The sequence below is a fragment of the Schistocerca serialis genome, chromosome 1, assembly GCF_023864345.2.
Source record: "Schistocerca serialis cubense isolate TAMUIC-IGC-003099 chromosome 1, iqSchSeri2.2, whole genome shotgun sequence".
NCBI classification, from domain to species: Eukaryota; Metazoa; Arthropoda; class Insecta; order Orthoptera; family Acrididae; genus Schistocerca; species Schistocerca serialis.
Genome location: NC_064638.1, coordinates 461,720,215 through 461,741,390, shown reverse-complemented (window position 1 = coordinate 461,741,390; position 21,176 = coordinate 461,720,215). Strand labels below are relative to the sequence as shown.

The window sequence follows — 21,176 nt, the reverse complement described above, 5'->3', positions numbered from 1 at the left end:
TACTGCCTGGAAAGGAGGACTACAGGGGTGGGAATGAAAAGTGGACAACATTGTAGCATAACTCAGGAACATCTGAAGCAATTTCAAATATATTTATTAGGTACATGACTTATTATTTTTATAAAAATATTATGGGAGTAAGATTCCCCACTACAACTAGGGTGGGGGATATGGATGAAAAGGAGTGACATAATAAGTGGTGTGAGTTCACGAATCTTTTGTCGATCCCTGTTCATGAGTCTGGGTATTTTGACATTGGCTTCTTAATATATATTCCTTACTGTCATTTCTTGCTAATAATATTAGCTTATTCCCAAGAATAAGCAGCTTTCACTCAGTTAATACTTTGCATAAATCAAACCTGCATTTGGATTGGAGTTCCTTAACTCTTGTGCAAAAAGCTCTGTAGCATACTGCTGCATCCATTTTCAGTAAGCTACCACTTGAATTCAAAAATCTTAGCGGTAATCCATGCACTTTCAAATCAAAACTGAAGAGTTTCCTCATGGGTACTCCTTCTATTCTGTTGAGGAGTTCCTTGAAAAATTAAGCTGATTCTTATTGTATTGTTGATTGTGTTTACTTAAACTTATTGACTTTTTTTTGGGTTCAAGAACATTTATATTTATCTGTTATTACTTTTATGGTGTAACTTCATGTACTGACACGTTCCATGGCCTTGGATATTTGCTCCTCAGTTTGGTCCTACGGAACTTGACATGTAAATAAATAAATAAATAACAGGTGTAGAGATCTTCTATTGTGATGGATGTTGAGGGATAACCAAAGCAGGCAGAGTGCATCCTTCCAAGTTTCTATGTTGGCATAAATATTCACAACCTTGCTTGGTTATAGTATATACAGCATCATCACTTGTAAGTCTGATCATTTTATAACTGATTTGCTGTATCATAAGTTATTTCAGGTGAAGGTATTTTGTCAGTGCTCACAATTCATTGTTATGCATGTTGCTGTTGGTTGTTAGTTGCTTTGCTATATAGCAAGTAAATCAAGTAATCAAATCCAAGAAGGAAAAGGGATATCATAAAGAGTGTGCCACCTCCCTCCCTCCCCCCCCCCCCCATCTAACACACACACACACACACACACACACACACATGTATGCAGAAGGTTTAAACATTGAAAAAATGAAACCAAAATTTTATGATAGGGAAATTTGCTTCAGACCAAGTAAGTGACCACATTGCAATGATTTGAATGAAAAAAAAGTTGTCATGTCTAATTTCCGTCTATCATATTAAAGGAAATCACAGCAGTAAAGAATCTAAAATACAAAACAGTGAAACAATAAGAGGATATGGTTAAATAAATAACTCTTCTATTGTGATGGATGTTGAGGGCTAACCAAAGCAGGCAGAGTGCATTTGATCTGAATTGAAGTTTGTGTAGTGGAGGGCAAGGACTTGGGTAGTTTGTGCAGCAATGTTGACCATAGTGCTGTGGTGGTGTAATGGTTAGCATTTCTGTTAATAAGCAAGAAAACCAGGGTTTGAGTCCTAGCTATAGCAAAAATTTTAATTTGCTTCTTCTGCTTCCATCATTATCACACATAAAGATGAGACTTAAATGTCTCAGGGAAAACTTTAATTATAAGATCTATAAAATCTGAAATTCGGAAAGAAATGTTGAAAGATGTAGAAAGAGAAGTGTTTGCTTTCATACAAGTTACGACCTGCTGCATTCTGTCGTACTTGTGGTGGGAGTGTACAAACTGTTACCAAAAAATGCACAGCAGAGGGTACCACTCATTAGAGTTTCTTCCCAGTTAAGTCAGTTATGGAACACCAAAGTAATGACTGTTTACATACCTCTTTGTGTACCATAATTAGTCTGGGTCTTCATGGTCTGTACAGGTGTGATACCTTGAAAGTTGTAGAATATTTCTAGATTCCTTACTTACTATCTGAAATTTTTGTAAGCAACTTTCTGGAGATGATGGACATCCATCTAAAAGTGTCTGACATTTCACATTTATCAGCATTTCCCTGATGCTGTCCCATATGTCAGATTAATCTGTGACTATGTAATATGTGCAACAGGGTACTATTTTGACTGTATTTGTTAAGCTAAGACCCCACACCAGATTAAAATCCAGGTTCAAATCCTGGTCTGACATAATGTTTTAAGCTATCCCTTGTAGTCATTGTAGCAAATACTCAGCAATAAAAGAAAATTTAAGTCTCAGGGTAGTGTTTTATTAATGTATCTCTTGCCTGTATGTCCTTTCCTGTCTGTTGAAATTTTGCCACAATGTTGCATTCAGATATGCATGTTTTTGTAGACCCACTAGAGAGCCATTTGGTATATAAACACATATATTATATTTTATTTATTATTTTTATGCCATATGGCATTCCAGAAGGTATATGAAGGCGCACACATATTCACATGCAACAATGTGTTGCAAAGCATGGGTGAAGAACTGAAACTTCCTGGCAGATTAAAACTGTGTGCACCGACCGAGACTCGAACTCGGGACCTTTGCCTTTCGTGGGCAAGTGCTCTACCATCTGAGCTACTGAAGCACGACTCACGCCCGGCCCTCACAGCTTCGTCAGTCATGCTTCGGTAGCTCAGATGGTAGAGCACTTGCCCGCGAAAGGCAAAGGTCCCGGGTTCAAGTCTCGGTCGGTGCACACAGTTTCAAGCTGCCAGGAAGTTTCATATCAATGCACACTCTACTGCAGAGTGAAAATCTTATTATGGGTGAAGAACTAATATTTTTATTTATATAGGTGTGAAGTGATGAACCCATGTGTCACTCGGAGTAAAAAATTGTATGCAATATCAGAGAATTTAATTTTTCTTAATTGTATTTACACAGCATTCAGTAGATGTGGTGTCCATCTTGTGTGAAACGTACATTTGGTTAATTCTTCATATAAAAATTTATAGTATTCTTTCTTCTGATGTTCTTAAAGGATCTGCAATTTCATACATGTGAATCACTAATTGTCAAGTACAGTATCGTGTACTTTCTTCATGTTTTCACCTATGATAGCAGTTTTGGGATGTCCCTCAGATTAAATATTTGCAAGGGAACATATATTTGACAATGTAAACTTCACATTTTCTTGTAAATTTTAACACTCAGCAGTAAGGCAATTTAAAATGAATTTGTGGTTATATTCATTGAGATAATTCAGTTGTTATATTTTCTTTATTTCAGTACACTGGAGGAGGAAAGCATTAACGCTAATGTATGTTGCTTGATTACTGACAGTGAGGTAGTACAGAATCAATGACATAAGTATATCAGTATTGCTTTTTGTATTAAAACAAGCTAGATAGATTTACAAAGACTGCTGTTGGTGCTGTTTGTAAAGAAAAGAATGAAGATGGAAACATCATCTGCCAATAACCTTACGCAAGAAATTGAAGACAATTCAGAAGAGAATAATCAGAAGTGGACAGTCATAGAGACTGCAGAGCTTGAGAGTGTTGATCAGTTCTGGTCTTCCATTGAAATTTTGAACAAAAACTTACATATTGTGCTGCCCCGTGTTTGTGGTTCAGTTCTTGCATTTTCTGGCAAGTTACTAAGTCCCTTAAATAAAAAAGCTATTAATTTCAAAAGTTTTGCATCATTTAATCTTGGAGAAAATGGAGATGCTGTTGATATTCTGGAACAGTTGAAGGTCTGTGGAATGGATATTGAAATGATAGAAGATACTGAAATTTATGTCGCAGAAGTTTGTTATGTTACAGTGCAGAAGTTAATTCTTAATCTTCAAGGTGTTTCTACAAATCTTTGGGTATTAGCTGTTATAGGTGAGTATAAACAACAAATAATATTGTCTCTATATTAAATGAGTCAAAAGTAACAAATTAATAGAAAAACTAATAGTTTGAAAAGTACTGTCAATAATGCGACATAGTTTCTACCCTCTCCCTCCCCTCCTTCCCCCATTTCTCTCATGCACTGCTGACAATTATTTTAACAGTTTTGTTGGATTGTACATGTAGCAAGTCCACCTCTGTAGTACACGTAGCAAGTCCACCTCTGTAGCTGAATGGCCTGTGTAAGCGACTGTCCTGCAAAACACCTGCATTCAATCCCTGGTAGTGCCACAGATTTTTCCTTTGTCTGAGGTCCAGAACAGAGTGCACTCAGCCTCATGAGGTCAGCTGAAAAGCAACTTGAATGAGTAGTAGCAACTCTAAGTTCTGAAAAGCTGACCATAGCTGGGAGACTGGGAGAGCAGTCTGCTGATTGCATCCTCCCCCCATTTTACCTCATTTGGCAGATGATTACAAGATATCTGGCCAGCATCGCGTGGTCCTATGGGCCTGATCGTGGAGTTACTTTTTTATACGCATTGTAAATAAAACAAAATATATTAGAAAACAATGATCATGCATTTCAGTGAAACCTCCACTCACTAGTAACAGCACTTCTTGAATGATTAATTTTCACTTTTTCTGTTTACTTTAGGGATCCCAGTAGATTATTGTAACAGATTTGTTGTTTCAAAAAGCCAGTGTATGCAGGGCACTTATGTGTTCATTCAAAATAATGTCATTTGTATTATCATATGACAAATTCCACACTTTTATTAAATAGCTTTTTCTACAATCACTAGTCTATATTTTGAAGCACACCTTGATTGTCATCAGCTTACTAATGAAGAAACTTCATTGTAATACTAAAACAAAGTGCATGTAAGTGGAACGATATTTTCTGCCAGATGGTATCACAGTGAACTGTCTCTTAGTAGGTAACAACAACAATGATCTCCTTGCTAATGTACATTGGTTGTTAATTAAATGGTATTTTAAACACAGTTGTCTGAATTTGTTCTACAATATTACATTTATTTCTCATAGTTGCAGTTCCAAAGGAAACTGAATGGAATATAATACATATGTATGTAGTGTAGATGCTACCCACCAAAATGGAGAAGGCGCTGCACTGCACTGCACGCCTATCTGCTGCTCTGTAGTTCATGTATTTGGGGAGCAGCAGTCTTGTGTTTTACATGTACTAAATGCCTGACCTAAGGATCTTGGGACATATTGTCTGCATTTTCAGAATATATTTGCAATTTAATTTCTTCAGTGTTTAGATGGGGAATAGGCCAAACAAATACTGCTTGACACATTTCATGTGATGCTCATTCTCAACAGAAAATGTTGATTTGTTTCTCACTAAAAAAAAAAATAAATAAATAAAAAAAAGTTTTTTTTTCCAGTCGAATTTTATGTCCCAAATTAGTTTAATATGATAATTGACTTAAGAATTCGTCCTAAGAGGTGCAGAAAAAATGTAAAGAATGACCAACAGCAACTGAGTAGTGTTGCTACATGGTGAATAACTGCAGTGCTTCCTGTTTTTGGTGGGTTATCACCTATGTTCACATACTTATTGTATTCCATTCATGTTCCAGACAGGTACTACGCAAACTCATTTGCTTTATCAGCATATATTTTCCTTTATTTCATTTATCTGTCTACTTTTTATTTTGTTTCTAATTGTTTTTGTAATAGTCTTCAAATTTATTGAAAGATTATAGATATATTGCAATATCTAGTATTATAGTTGTGCTGGATCCTATCTAGAGTATTCAAATAAACAGCTGATTGGCTAAAGGTACATAGTTGTGTAAACAGTCAATAAAGAAATGATGTGTTATTTCAAAGTATAGCCATCCTATTATGCATAAATGAGAACCTAGCATGGAAGACACCTATGTGTTTGGTCTTCATTTACTCTTGCTGATGGTAGGCTTTTGATTATATAATACACATGGAGAAATACAATATTTGACAAAATTTGGAAATTTCAAGTGAAATATGACACAACTCCTGTCAGCCAATTGTTTTGTTACGATGGCATTCATACATTTATCATTAAAATTAATGACTTTATTTCTCGGATGTTCTATAAATAGTTTCTTCTTTCCAGATCATAAAGATAATGAAGCCATGTATGTGCTTCTTGAAAGCCCAACTCAAGAGACCACTACTGCAAAATTAAAAGTGCAGTCTGTTTTCCCATTCAAAATTTGCTATGAAGATTGCAGTATAAGACTGATGAAAGTGGAAAATGATAAAGAATGTGATAGCTATTGGCTTAAGAACACACTGCTCACAAAACTGTTAAAGTGGGCCCATTCATTGCCACCTTCAAAGACACCAGTTAAATCTCTTTCATTGATTGGAATTGAAGAGTATGTTAAGCTTTATCACACTCTCAAGGAGAAATATGGATCTCATATGGTTAAGGTAATATTCCCCTCTCTTGATCCATGCATTAACAATTTGAAATGTCAGATTTTCAAAGAGATCGGGAATTTAATTTTGCTTAAAATACTTCTGTGCCTGCTATTTGACAGTCTTTCTCATTAAAGAATTTCCTTAATGAACATGGTTTTCGAGAAACCAATAAAAACAAAATTTAATATTGCATTATTTTTAGATTGTTAACCAGATAGTTGTAATATTGCTGCCTTTTTTTTAGTGCAACAGCATGACTTCTATTTAATGTAAAATGATAAAGTAAATCATAAACGCTCTTCCTAAGAAATTGTGTTCAACGAGAAAATACTTTAGTTGAGAATAGTATGGAAGTGAATTTTAACTTTTATTTTTTAATACTTACTGGAGGACACCTTTAAATGAGTCAAAATTTAATCTGTATCCCTTTATTTTTTAAATCTTCTGAAACATAATTGAATTTTACAACATAAATGTAATCTAAAAATAATGAAACACCAGACTATAAGGTGTCTGTAAACTGTAACTTGCACACAGATAACAATACTTGTTGCTAAGTACTGTTACACATGCAGGATTCCTTGCCTGGTACACTTTTATAGCTAGTGCAGAAATTAAATGAAATAAGAACGTAGGTGATGATACTTTACTCAGCCCAGAGATATCAACTGATAAAAATAAATTTTACAAAATACAAGTAACAGTTCGTCAAAATATACTATTTGAAGAATCATTCTTTTGTAATGCTGACATGCTGAGTATCCTAAAAATAATCACCACATTGGAGTTGAGAGGAAAAACTTAAATTTTTATAATTTAATTTTAGTTACAAGAGCATATTTTTTCACGATTGAAGTTTGTTTCAGAAATTGTTTGGGTCTGTGACTCTATCATAGCATTTCAGTTACCATTGCAGGGAGCTTTCATTAGGGCAGCTTCTTATGGTTACTCTTTTAAATAGATTATTTTGGCATATTATGTTTTGATTGTGTGATAATATCAAGGAGGTTACACTAAGTATGCCGTACATCAGGAATATATAACTTGTTCTTTATGGGTGAAAAGGTTGTCCGATCAACATAAATGTTGTGGAGCACAAGTGATACATGTTGTTGAATGTCTGCTTCTTCCTCAGCAACATAGTTTTTATTGAACACCGATTAAATACAAATCAGTCAAAGAAAATAATAGATCTTAACTCATCTTGAACTAAACAAAGACAGAGACTTCTAGAGGTGGATATGCCTGGCATTTACTGTGGAGTTTTACTGAATAACTTAACTGTTAATGATGTGTAACACTAACTTCGTCAGGCATTCCAATACAGACCACTCCCTTTTTGCATGCACATGCCATCAATGTACTCAAAGTAGTCGCAACATGCAGCCAGACAGAGAACAGAGACTACACTGCATTAGGAAAATAGACATGTCCACTTACAAGCCAAACTTCAACAGCCAGAAAACAGAATGGAGGAATAACAGAACAATATCTAAAAAATAGCCAAATATTGCAAGTTCATCATAAATAAGCCCATCAGAGAGTAAGCAGTACACATCAGCCATCTCATACAAGTAGGATCAATCTGCCGGTGTTCACCCCTATGGCTTGGTGCTGGCAGGTGTATCCCTCTATGCTAGACCTCATTGGATGTGTGTGTAATTATGTTGATAGATCCATTGATACCTCTGGCATGATGACAAGGCCTATGGCATGGTCAACATACTACGTTAGTGATGATGAACATCAAGAAAAGTGTGGCAGATTCTTGCAGTCAAATCAAGCCCTTGTTTTAGCTATTCAACCATTTACCTCTAAGCAAAACAAAAAAAACAAAGTCAGAGGGGCCATCAAGATAGCAAAGCAATGTTAAATGTGAACTGCGGAAAGGGGTACATTGGTTGCCAGTTATTGCAGCATAGCGGGCCCGTCATTCTTGCAGAGCTGCCCCACTGCCCATCGTAAACACCACCCTGTGGGCACCAGGGGCCACCAGCTAATTTGTAAGCACACTGTGTCATGATGGCAGCTTTCCACCAGATTTACTAATGATAACCAAATAAAAATTAACATAAATTAGCCTCAGCAATAAGGATGTGATGTCCTTCTTCCTTCAGCATGTAACCCAACCGAAATGTTATATGCCAAGGGCCTGCATCTACATCCACATCTGTACTCTGCAAACTGCTGTGAGGTTCATAGCAGAGGGTACATCCCAATGTACCAGTTATTAGGGTTTCTTCCCATTTCATTCATGTATGGAATGCAGGAAGAATGATTGTTTGAATGCCTCTATGCATGCAGTAATTATCTTATCCTCAGGATCCCTATGTGAGTGATATGTAGGTGGTTGTAGTATATTCATAGAGTAATCATTTAAAGCTGGACCTTGAAACTCTGTTAACAAACTTTTTCGGTATAGATGTAAACTATCTTCAAGAGTCTTCCAGTTCAGTTCCTTCAGTATTTCTGTGACACTCTCTCATGAACTAAACAAACCTGTGACTATTTGTGCTGCCCTCCTCTATGTTTAGTATCCCCTTTTAGTCATTTCTGGTATGATTCCAATACACATGAACAATATTCTAGATTTTTAAGCAATCTGCTTTGTAGACTGATTACACTTCCCCAGAGTTCTACCAATAAACCAAAGTCCATCCCACCTGCTTTACCCATGACTGAATCTATGTGATTATTCCATTTAATATCCTTACAAAGTGCTATACCCTGGTATTTGTATGTGATGACTCTCAGACATATTCAGATAATATATATGAAGCAGTAACTGCACAAACAACAAGTAGGCATCTTGACGAAAGCTGCCTCCAACAGTAGTTGAAACACCAGTAGTCTCAACACATAATGTGGGCAATACCTAGAAAAAAATTACTTTAGATACATTTGATAAAAACTTCTTATTAAACTTGAAGAACTCTTTTTTTTCTGCTCCTTTTTAAGTACCACGGTGTATGCCCATTCTCTAATTTAATACTTGGTTTCTATTGTTTTCAGATTTGGCCAGAAAGAACAGATCCACAGAAATTTGTTTATGAAGATGTGGCTATAGCAACTTATTTATTGCTGTTGTGGCAAAAACAACGGGAGGAAGCCGGGAGACCACAATGGATGCAGAGTTTTGTTGATCTTGGCTGTGGAAATGGATTGCTTGTGTATATATTAAGTAGTGAAGGCCACGTGGGTAAAGGCCTAGACATTAGAAAAAGATCCATATGGGATGTTTATCCTGAGTCCACACAGCTCCAGGTGAATTAAAATTTGTACAGGAAGAGAGTCTGTTTAAATGTTACTGTGGCTTTATGAACAAAATGTAAAATTTTGAAAAAAGTTCAGCCTGGTGAAAAGCTGCTAATTTAAATAAGCTTTCTTTTCTCTTAACCACATGAGCTGTCAGTTCATTCCAAGGGTAATTTCTTCCCTGTAAGTGTAATTCATGGGGGCAATCACTAGATTGCAGTGTAATACATTTCCTTAGCTAGGTGTTTACAGTAAATAAAACACTTACCTACTGTGTTTCATAGGCATCAGTGAGTTCACTGTCCAGCCACCAGATCCATTCTTGTTTCAACATTGGTGGTTGTTTTATTTAGCAATGGTCCATGGGAGTAAGCAGTGAGAATCCTTGTGTAATAGATACATATCATACTTAGCATTAATTTACTGAAGTTTGTAAGTTTCAAGTTTTAGTTTATATTGTACATCTATCTGTTAAAATTTTGTTGTTCAGAGTTATATGAGTGCCAATAATTTCAATAATTTGTGTGCTATCACAGCTGAGGCACTTGAACACAGGTGTATGAAGTTAAGACGGATATCGCCACAACTGCTCTGACATTGGTGACCCCAACATTAGCAGTCTACAGATACTAGAAGAAGTAGTACAATGTATCATGACTGACCAACGAATTTTCGAAACACTGAAATGCAACACTCCAAGGGCACTGAGTGCCTGACAGTGTCATGACTTGCTAAGCAATTGTCGTCATTCTGGTCTCACAGTCTGACAACACTCTGGTTTGTACATATTAAAGCTAGTTTTCATTATGCAGCATATGCTGCAGGTAGCCATCTTCCAGATAAAGTTACAGCTGTTGTAATATCTCAGAGAGAAATTCCCTGGGATGCCATCACAGATCTGGCTGACAGGATTCAGGATTCATCAATGTCACTTTCAGTCAGTAAAGTAACATCAACACTGACTCATCATCACCAGTGAGGTGGGTGGATTATGGTTACCTGTCAGATGACGTGGACACTATGGCTAGTCAAAGGAGTGAACTGCTGGCTTGATACAATTACAACAAGGATAGAGGTCATTACCACAGAAGATCATGCAGTCATTCCAGAACAAACTCACTGGTTCTAAGTGACACAGAGCAGTCACTTACAACATGTTGGTATCACTTGAAATTTGGGGGTCAGGTGTGCAACTGCACCTAACTGCACTTCTACCCAAACTTAGTGGCAGCCAGACTTACATACATTTGATTGCTGGACAGTCTCTCAGCATCTCTATATTAGTGACCAAAAAATAGGACAGAAATTCCTTTGGAAACAGGCTCAGATTTGTGCAGTTTCCACAGATTTTCTGTATAATTGCTGGCTGCCAACTATGTTCTGCCTTTCTGCCAATAACCATTCATCAGTAGTCACATACAGAACAGAACATGTTGAGGTGGACTTGGGGCTGTGTCACACCGCCATCTGGAATTTAGTGTCACAGATATCCTATAGCCTCTAATTGGAGCTCATTTCCTGGCATACTACCATCTGTTACCTGATGTAGCAACTGTACAGCTCATCAAGAGTGTCACCAGAATTTCTATGGCTGCTTTCTGACGTAGTACCATGATTCGTAGTGCAGGTGGCTGAAAACAGATATGCTGAGTTGCTTGACCAGCTTCCAACCATAACTCAATGACCTGGCATGCTGAGGGAGGTACATCATAACACTATGTGTTTTATCCAAATTACCAGTGGCCTACCAGTTCCATGCCATCTTAAATGTTTAGCTTCCCATCACAAAGGTGAAGCTTAACTCAATGCTCAGGGAAGATGTTATTCACCCTTCTCTAATCCTTTGTCTTCATTCCTCCATCTGGTAACCAAAACGGGTGGCACATGGTGCCCATGTTGTGACTTCCATGCATTGAATGCAAGGACAATTCCAGGCAAATATTTAGTGCCTCTATTAAGGAAATGCAATTGTACTCTCACTGGTGCAGCTGTGTTTAGTATACCAGACAGTGCAAGGACCTTTACGCAAATTCCTGTGGCAGACGGAGACATTCCAGAGACTACTATAATCACACCATTCGGCTTATTTGAAAGTCTTTACATGAAATTTGGTTTGCCCAATGCTGCTCAACCATGACAGAGGGTCACTGATTCTGTGCTGCAGGGGCTGTCATTCTGCTTTGCAAACTTGGATGATATCCTCATATTTTCAGTCACAGCAGAATGACATCAGCAGCACCTAGTAAGATTTTCAAATGCCTAGAATAGCATGGTGTGGGGTTGAACACTGCTAAGTGTGTTTTCAGTAAACCTTCGATCACCTCTTCTGATTATTTAATTTTGCATGCAGGGTCATTACTGCTTCCAGAAAAAGTGGAAGCTGTCATGAAGAGCCCACAGCCTGAAACCATCAAAGAGCTACATTGTTTGTCAGGGATGCTAAATTTTTATTGGTGACACCTACCACCACCCCCCTCCCCCCTCAACCAACTTGAAAGAACACTAAACGCAGATTTACTGGACCCAAGACTAAGGGAAATTCACCCATCCACTGGACAATTGAGATGAACTCTGCTTTTAAAGCAGCAAAGCAAAGTCTAGAAAATGCTGCACTTCTGCAACATTCCACACTGGATGCACCTCTTGCGTTAGCATTTGATACCAATTAGACGACTAGTGTGCAGTGTTGCAGCAGCAAGTCAATGGTGCTTGGCAACCACTTGCCTTTTCCTCACAAATTCTCCATGTCTCAACAGGAATGGGGTGCATATGATTGTTGGCTTCTGTCTTTATACAAAGTAACCTGGTACTTTCTACCACAGTTGGAAGTAAGAGAATTTACAATAATTACTGGTCAGAAACTGCTTATCTATGTCTTCGAATGGAACAACAACAACTGTTCACCATGGTACTACAACCACCTGGCATTTATTTCTCTACTCAGCACTGATATTTGCCACATTTCTGATGTAAACAACATGGCCACCTACTGCCTGTCGCAGATTAATAGTGTGACAAATTTTATTGATTTTGTACAGCTCACAAAGGCACAGGAATCTGATGATGGACTCCAGAAGCTACTGCATATTGTCCAGCCTTCAATTACAACTTATCACTGTTCCTGGTTTTGACGTCAAACTGTATCGTGACATTTCCAATGGAATGTCTCACTCGTTTCTGCCATCTGCTTTCCGCAAAACATCCTTTCAACAGCCTCAACAACCTATGCTACCATGGTGTTACAGTATTGACTCATCTGGTGTCGAAATGTTTTACTGCCTGGTTTGCAGCAGAACTGTCACGAGTACACTAGTGCATGCCTTCAATGGCAGTGCAGTAAAATAGTCCATCATGTGCATGCACCCATTGGTGAATTTCCAAATGTGACACTGCACTTTCAAGCATGAGCACATTGATATTGTAGGTCCACTTCATCTATTAACTGCCATTGATCATTTCATCCATTGGCTGCAGGCTATATCAGTTGAAAACATATTGGCAGAGATGCTAGCCTTTATTTTAATTTCAAACTCGGTTTTTCTTTTCAGTAGTCTGCTGCACATTACTAAGTGCTGTGCCGACAATTCAAGTCAGAGTTATTGAACCAGTTCAGTACCTGTGATCTTACTTGGCCGTACCCTACTTTCAAACCAGATACTCGTATATGGTGAAACACTTTGACTGCCCAGAAAATTCATCAATCCAAGATCTGCACAGCTACCAGGTCATGATCCATTAGATTTCATTTGTTGCCTGAGGAACCATATTGCACACATTGAGCCTAAAGACTAGAACAACTACCTTCATGCTTCATGATCTGCAGACATGTGCATGTTATTTGCTTACAGACAGTTTCAAACCATCTCTGCAAACTTCTTATACTGGCCTCAGGTAATCAAAACAGGAGAACAAACTCTGAATACTGTACTAAATGGTAAAACTGCTACTGTCTCAACTGACAGGGTAAGACTGGCATACTTATGTCGGGAAATGCTGCCTAAACTTGTGCCTCAAAACCAGCCTCAGCCTCAAATGCAGTACTACAGTTTCAGTACTACCATCCAAAACATTTCATGAGAACTTCCCTTACCTTGTTTAAGACTTTCAGTATGTCAGAGATTTGCATATAGTGATATGGCTCTGAAAAAAATTGAGGTAAGGGTGGATGGTGAAAAAAATTACAAAAATTAACAAGTAAATGACAGGCAGGTATCATATAAAAACAATATACCAGTAAAAGTAAAATAAATCCTATCATAATATTAAGAAGAGGATAGTTGCAACTCAACATATAGTGGAGATGCTGAGTCATAGAAAAGCATAACAAAAATACTGTCAGAAAGTTAGCTATCGGCCAACGAGGCCTTTGTCAAAAATAGACAACATACAAACACAGAGGAGCATTCCCCTCATGACTCAGTACCATCCAGGACTGCAGCAACTGAATTACATTCTCTGCCAAGGATGTGACTACCTCTCGTTGTGCCCTAAAATGAGAAATGTCCTACTCATTATCCTTCCCACCCCTCCCACAGTGGTGCTCCACCACCCACCAAACCTACACAATATCCTCGTCCATCCCTGCACAATCCGTGCTCCCAACCTCTTGCCTCATGGATCATGTCTCTGAAATAGATCTAGAGGCAAGACCTGTCCCACTCATCCTCCCACCACTATCTACTTCAGTCTGCTCACAAACATCACCTCCTCCATCAAAGGCAGGGTTACCTGCGAAATCAGCCATGTGATCTACGAGCTAAGCTGCAACCACTGTGCTGCATTTTACATGGGCCTGACAACCAACAGACTCTCTTTCCACTTGAATGGCCATTAACAAACTGTGACCAAGAAACAACTGAACCACTCTGTTGTTGAACATGCCACCCAACATGACATTCTTCATTTCAGTGACTGCTTCACAGCCTGTCCCACTGATGTCAGCTTTTCTGAATTTCATAGGTGGGAACTCTCCCTGCAATATATCCTGCATTTCTGTAACTCCCCTGGCCTCAACCTTCATTAATCATAGTCCTGACCCATCTAACGCCTTCCCTGTTCCCATTCCAGCACTACATAACCCTCTATTCCACCAACACACACAGCATTTATACTTCTCTCCTTTTCCACTAACGCCCCCCCCCCCCCCCCACTCCATCCAACTGCCCCACTGCACATAGCTGCTCTACTCTCTACTTCATCCCTGCATGCTTCCAGCAGCACTTTAGTGCCCTCACGCCTACCTTGCTATCCCTCCCCTCCCTGCCCAAGCCTCCTCCTTACTCCCACCCAATTGCCCCTCCCATAATGTGCTGTTGCTCACAGTCTGGTTCCAGCTGCCAGAGATGGTGGTCTCGTGTGTGGGGAAAGGGGGGGAGGGGGGGAGATCTATTTTTGACAAAGCCCTTGTTGGTCGAATGCTGACTTTCGAACAGTCTTTTTGTTGTGCCTTTCTGCAACTCAACATCTCCGCTATATAGAGAGAAGCAACTACCCTTTTCAGAAATCCATTCATCTCATATGCATTTCAATGTGGTACCCATTATTCTCCCATTTTCTGCTCTCTCTCTCTCTCTCTCTCTCTCTCTCTCTCTCTCTCTCTCTCTCTCTCTCTCTATCTCTCTATATCTCTATCTCTATCTATCTGTCTCTCTATCTCCCCATCCCATCACCCCCTCTCCCTCCCCCTCCCCCTCCACCAAAAAAACCCTTGAACTTCTTTGCTAGTCTTTGTTTACCTCCCATCGTATATTTTAGTTTCTTTTCCTAGCTGTATTGTCATTATACCACCTTTTACATGTGATGTCATTCTTTTAACTTTTAATACTGCTATTCCCTACCCCTTCCATCACTAATTTCCTCTTTTTGTCATGCAGCATTCAACCAATTCATCACACTGCACCTTCTTTCTATTTCCTTGAGTTCATATCACCTTTGCACTATATGCATACTATTATCATTCTTTTCTTACATATCCTCATGTTTCACACTTTATCAACATTATTTCTGCTACTGAATCGTACTCACTACTTTTGTCCTTTGGTGAGTGTGCCATATGATTTTTATTTGCCATTCTGTAGTGAGTATTTTGTTAACATGCCTGCCCTTCAGTCTTACTACAATTGTTGCTTTGTCTGGTGAGCATTGTCATTTAATGTAATACTTTTCATTTTATACTTTCATAATGGACCCTATAGTATCAAATAACTTGCAGTTAGTTAGCAAGCCTAATAATGTGTGTGTATTTGCAGGTTGACACTATCACACCTTCAGATAACTTCTTGTTTCCTGACACTGACTGGATTATTGGCAATCATTCTGATGAACTAACACCCTGGATTCCTGTAATAGCTGCCAGAAGTTCTTACAAATGCTGCTTCTTTTTACTACCATGTTGTTTTTATGACTTCACTGGCAACAAATACCAGAGACAGAACACTGAACTTAGCCAGTATGAAGATTACTTGGAATATCTAAAATATATTTGTGAAGTTTGTGGTTTTAAAATTCAGATAGATCGGCTGAAAATACCATCCACGAAAAGGATTTGCCTTATTGGGGCCAAACGAACTCACATTGAAACAGAAAGTGACATGATTCACACAAATATTCTTCAGCTTCTAGAAAGTAAAAACGATAAAGGAAAAAATGTAGGTGAAAATAGTAGTTCTGAGTGGATGTCAGGATTTAAAGCACGTGAATCTGTTGAGAGAGTTCGTAACTGTACTCAGCTAGACAGCGGACTGCGAATCCAAATTGTCAATATGGTAACACAGCATCTGCTTGCCAAACGCCGCTTACTTAAAGTCATGACAGATAATGGTGAAAAAAAGATGTGGAATGCTGGTGGTGTTATGAGCATTGGTGAAATAGCTGCAGCTATACCCACCAGTCTATTGCAACAATTGAAGAATGAATGTGGAGGACTGCAAACATTACTAAAAAACAGTCATCATATATTCTTTGTGCACAATGGAAATGTACAATTTAGAACACCAGAAAATGTGCACAACAAAACTGCAAAAAATAAACACAGAAAAAGAAAAAAGGAACCTTCTGTGTTAAAGCATAAAATTAAGCCATGTTGGTTTCATGAGAACCACCCTGATGGATGCTTCCTCCCAGATGAAATATGTACTTTTAAACACTAATTTTGTTTCCATAATAACATGGACTTTAAATTCATACTGAATAATGAAGTATGGTAAGTGAATTCAGGATCTGCATTTTTGGTAATAAATGGGAGGCAAAGCTCTATGAATCTAAATGAAGAGAAAAGATATGTGTAAAGACTGTAATAGAAGAGTTTTGAAGTAACTCTGTAGAGAATATGCATTAGGGTGACAAAGTTTAACTTCACTGAAAATTTAAATCCTGAGAAAACTGCTAAAGGGGACTCCATGTGATCATAAATAATTATTTTAAAGGGCAGATTACTAGGAGTCATTTCACTCCAAAACAAATGTGTTAATTCCAGAAGTCACTTGAAAATACATGTTCTATAATTATAGCATGTATTATGCAAATCTGAATGTAGCAAAAACATATCTGTTCACACACTATCTATCATTTTGCTTCATAATATATGTGATATTCTGAAGAATGTAACCCAAGAATAGAATTCTAAAATTAAGGGTGCAGGCTGGTTTCTTGATCAGTCAGCTAGTTTCGTTACATTTTGTCAAAATTTTTATTTTTATTTCCTACTTTTTTCCATACATTTCTTGACTCACACTGAATGATTACTAGAATCTTCTCTTTTTTGTATTTTCCTATCTAACGACTATGTAAGTTAAGAAACCTTTATTATATGTTGTATGTCACTCTTGTTTATGCCAGCTTTCTGTCATGTGAGGTTTGTAAAAGTATGCTAGGCTGTGAAGATAATGATTATTAAAAGAATGTATTGTCTGTGCCAGATGTATTTTCAGGTAAATACAGATTATTTTCACTGTATTTACGAATGTTATTTTCATAAATTTTTTTGTGGTCCAGATGATAACCCCGTTTGCTTATCCAGTGAGTAGTTTTGAATGTTTAGCCCACACACGTTATTGCACAATATTGAGTATTACTGCTACTTCTGATTCCAGTAATTATTTGAATGAAAGTTAACTGTAAATTTAATTTGATTTATCTTATTGTACTTATTTCTTTCACTTGTGGCTTTCTCACAAGGTTTGGTGAAAGGGCGGGACCCTGGTGATGGTTAATGACTGGGATCAATTAGCTTCTCACTAAGTTATGATTTGATTAAACAACACTATAACATTTAAAAAAATTAACTACTGTGCTGGCAAGCCTTGTACATAACTAAAAAATAATTGGCTTGGCCTTACTTTGTGGCGAGTTGCCTTCATTACAGTGTAATTCTTTTTATGGTATTATTGGCAGCAGGCTCTTCTTGGTTAGCAGACATCTTGAATAACTTTGTGCCATACAGTAATCTTCCTCATTTACCAAATCTGCTAACAACCATGTACTGTGTCCATACATTTGTATATTTTGCCTGGCCACATGGACTCTAAAACAAAAAAATGACACACCATGAAGAAGTTATGCAAATTGATCAGAAATTGATATTCTTACAGGTATCAACAGAAAATGCAAAATTGTATACTTTGGTGGCTGATAAATGGATGTGTGATGCTACAGTGCAATTTCACTGGGCAGCTGGCAAGGACTGTAAGCAGCATATGTTGATTCCATGGCATAAAGTCTTTGCAAATTTTGTGGTCATTTGGACAGTAACTATGCCACACAGATATGTATGAACAATATATGCATATGTCTAAGAGAGGACATGTAACTGGACTCAAAGAAACTGGTTGGAGTAATTGAAGAATCACCCCATATTTGAATACGAGCAATGGCAGCATTTGACAATGTTGGCACATATGGGTGAACCAGGGCTGAATACAGCATCAAGAAGGAAGTGTTCGACCTTGTTCAGTGACAGAAGGTGAGGACCGAGCAATCATCAGAGGAGGTACTCGCAGCACTGGATTCATCATTATCATCAATCTGACATGCAACTGATGCCTCAATGACTACAAGGACCATTAATAGGCAGCCCACAGAATGGAGACTGCAGGCTCCACAGTGTCCCCTGTGCTGACTACTATTGACCTGTGTTCACCAACAGTCCCATTTTCAGTGGTGTTGGGCACATTCAGTCTGAAATCTCATTGACTGGAGGAGTACTGTCTTCAGTGTGAGTTCTGCGTTGAACTGAACCCCAATGACCAGCAAAGATGTATCTGGAGAAACCCCAGACAGTGGTGAGATACCTACATTACTGTCACCAGCCATACAGCCCAGCAACCAGGAATGATGGTCTGCGGTGCCACTTCATTTCATGGCAGGATCCCTTGCAATTCCCTTACAGTACAGAGGTATGTCGATGATATTCCATACCCTTTTTGTTGCCCTTCATGGCAAGCCATCCTGATCACCAGATCTCTCCCAGATTGAGAACATTTAGAGCATTAAGGGCAGGTCCCTCCAACAAGCTTGAGATTTTGATGATCTAATATGCCAATTGGACAGAATTTTGCAACTTGAGGAGGGTATCCAACAACTGTGTTGATCATTGCCAACCTGAATAACTGCTTGCACAAGTGCCAGAGGTGGACCAGTGCGTTACTCACTTGTTCAATATGAAGATCTTTCTCTTCAACAAATCATCCATATTTTCTGAAATTGTAATCATTTGAGTGTCTGCACTTGTGCATCACATCTACAAATTCCGCCCCATTCGTCCCCCCCCCCCCCCCCCCCCCCCCCTAGATTGTATTACAAAACCAACTCCAGAACAATCTCCATTTGTCATTTGTGTGCCAACACTTCACTTCACTTCACATCTGTATCCAACCAGAGATGATTTGTAGCTCTCTACTTTGCCTCGACTACTGTGGTTGTGTGCACTCACTCAATGATGTTATTTTTAAGGAAGGTATTCTTTGGGCTCCATTCACATAAGAATTTCCCTGACATTGCCAGCATGTTTACTACAAAGCTTTTGCATAATTAGTTCTTAGTTGTTGTTCTAGCATCATAATACAGTTTTTATAAACACTAATTACTGACAAAACTCATAAATACATATAACTACAAAAAATGATTTTAAAATTGTAGGCCCAAGTGACTGTAAAATAGTGAGGCACTGTGTTGTAGTCTAATAGCCACAGCTTTGCACAACACAGGCTTTTTACATTGTAGCCTCACACAGCCTCCACAGTGTTGGACGACACCAACATCACTGACAGGCAATCAGTGTGCCTTTGTATAACAATCAATGTGCCTATCACAATAAACGGCACTGCAGTGATCACCACTTTCCTATGAAAGATCAAACACCCACTCAATGCCACATTAAAATCCCTCCCCTGGAGCATATTTAGACTGCCACCTGGCTGTACTGTGGCAGTGCACACTGTAGGCTTCACATCAGCCATGTATGCAGCCCACCAATTGGAATTGTTTTCGCACTCACCATGAGCATCTACCATTGACACTGCTCTGGACGTATATCAGCCATTCTGAAGTGCCACGTTTTACCGGACCATCTCATGTTGTCCAACCAGCAGCAACCATCGTAAAGCCACACCCCCGACAAACACAAACGCTTGACGTTATGGAGAAACTGTATTCCTACCCAGCAGCTATCTTTGAATGACCTACACTCATGTCGACATCCTGGAAGTCTTTGAGGACAGTTATCTTGCCTGTGGTATCCCGTTGCCTATCATCTGCTACACCCTTCTACTCTGCTGTGTACTACATCTTTACAGACTTCGCCATTTCAGGTACATACCGGGTAACATCAGGGATTGACTTCTCTGTTTGTAATTAAGTAGTATCGATATTTATCCCCAGAAACAGTATTTTTAATACTGTTTCTTAGTTCAGTAATAAACAATTGTTACTGCTTTGTTATCAATTTTGATGCACATTGGTTTTGTAGTTGCTCCTGTTGCAGTCGATGCAGTGCAGCATCCACTTTCTCTTGCAGCAGCCACTTTCTCTTGCAGCAGCTCATCTGCCCAGCCACTATACCGTTGCGGACATAGCCACTCCATTGCCTGCCTTTATAAGCCTTTGATGACATTGTGGAGTCACAGTCAGCTTTTGTCATGTGGCTGGTACAGTATTTAATGATATCTGCAATCAATGTGGACTTTCATCACTGAGCATTTCTCCTCTTCTGGTCTGGTGCTTTGGCATATAGTATCCTTCAGACTTTTAACACTGGGGTCAACCTTTCTCTTGTTTTGTATGTGCACCTGCAGGACCAGCTCGCAACCTACTATGCTGCCCTTTGCAGGTCTTCTCTCCAGGATCCTCCACTTCCTCTGTCACCCCCAGATTCAATGATACAGGTACCGCTGCCTGTCAATACACTGGCATCAGTCCAGGCACCTGCGGGGGGCAAATTCCCCTCCGACATCCTCAACACTGCTCACCACCGGTTTCTAAGCAGCCACCCTGTTGCTGCGCCATTTTCATCCCAGACATCTACAGAGATGCCTTCATCTCTGACACATCCTACGCCACTCACTGCCAGCTCTTTTGCACCTGTGCATGTCACTGCATGGATGTCAGGCTGAACTGACATCAGCTACAGGTATCAACGAGTCTCCCCCTGCTACCACCACCATCACTGTGGTCGGCCCACAGCTGCCAGC

General features: G+C 38.8%; 1 protein-coding gene across 1 annotated transcript in view; it reads left to right on the top strand.

Moving 5' to 3' along the window:
* Window positions 1–17,445, top strand: part of LOC126473354 (probable tRNA (uracil-O(2)-)-methyltransferase) — a 29,648-nt gene extending 12,203 nt beyond the window's left edge. Inside the window, exons 3-6 of the mRNA XM_050100357.1 lie at window positions 3,191–3,792; window positions 5,927–6,246; window positions 9,250–9,501; window positions 15,741–17,445. Of these exons, the coding sequence (XP_049956314.1) occupies window positions 3,354–3,792; window positions 5,927–6,246; window positions 9,250–9,501; window positions 15,741–16,640 (1,911 nt within the window). The 5' untranslated portion in view covers window positions 3,191–3,353 and the 3' untranslated portion in view covers window positions 16,641–17,445. The remainder of the gene's footprint in view (window positions 1–3,190; window positions 3,793–5,926; window positions 6,247–9,249; window positions 9,502–15,740) is intronic.
* Window positions 17,446–21,176: the final 3,731 nt, after the last annotated feature.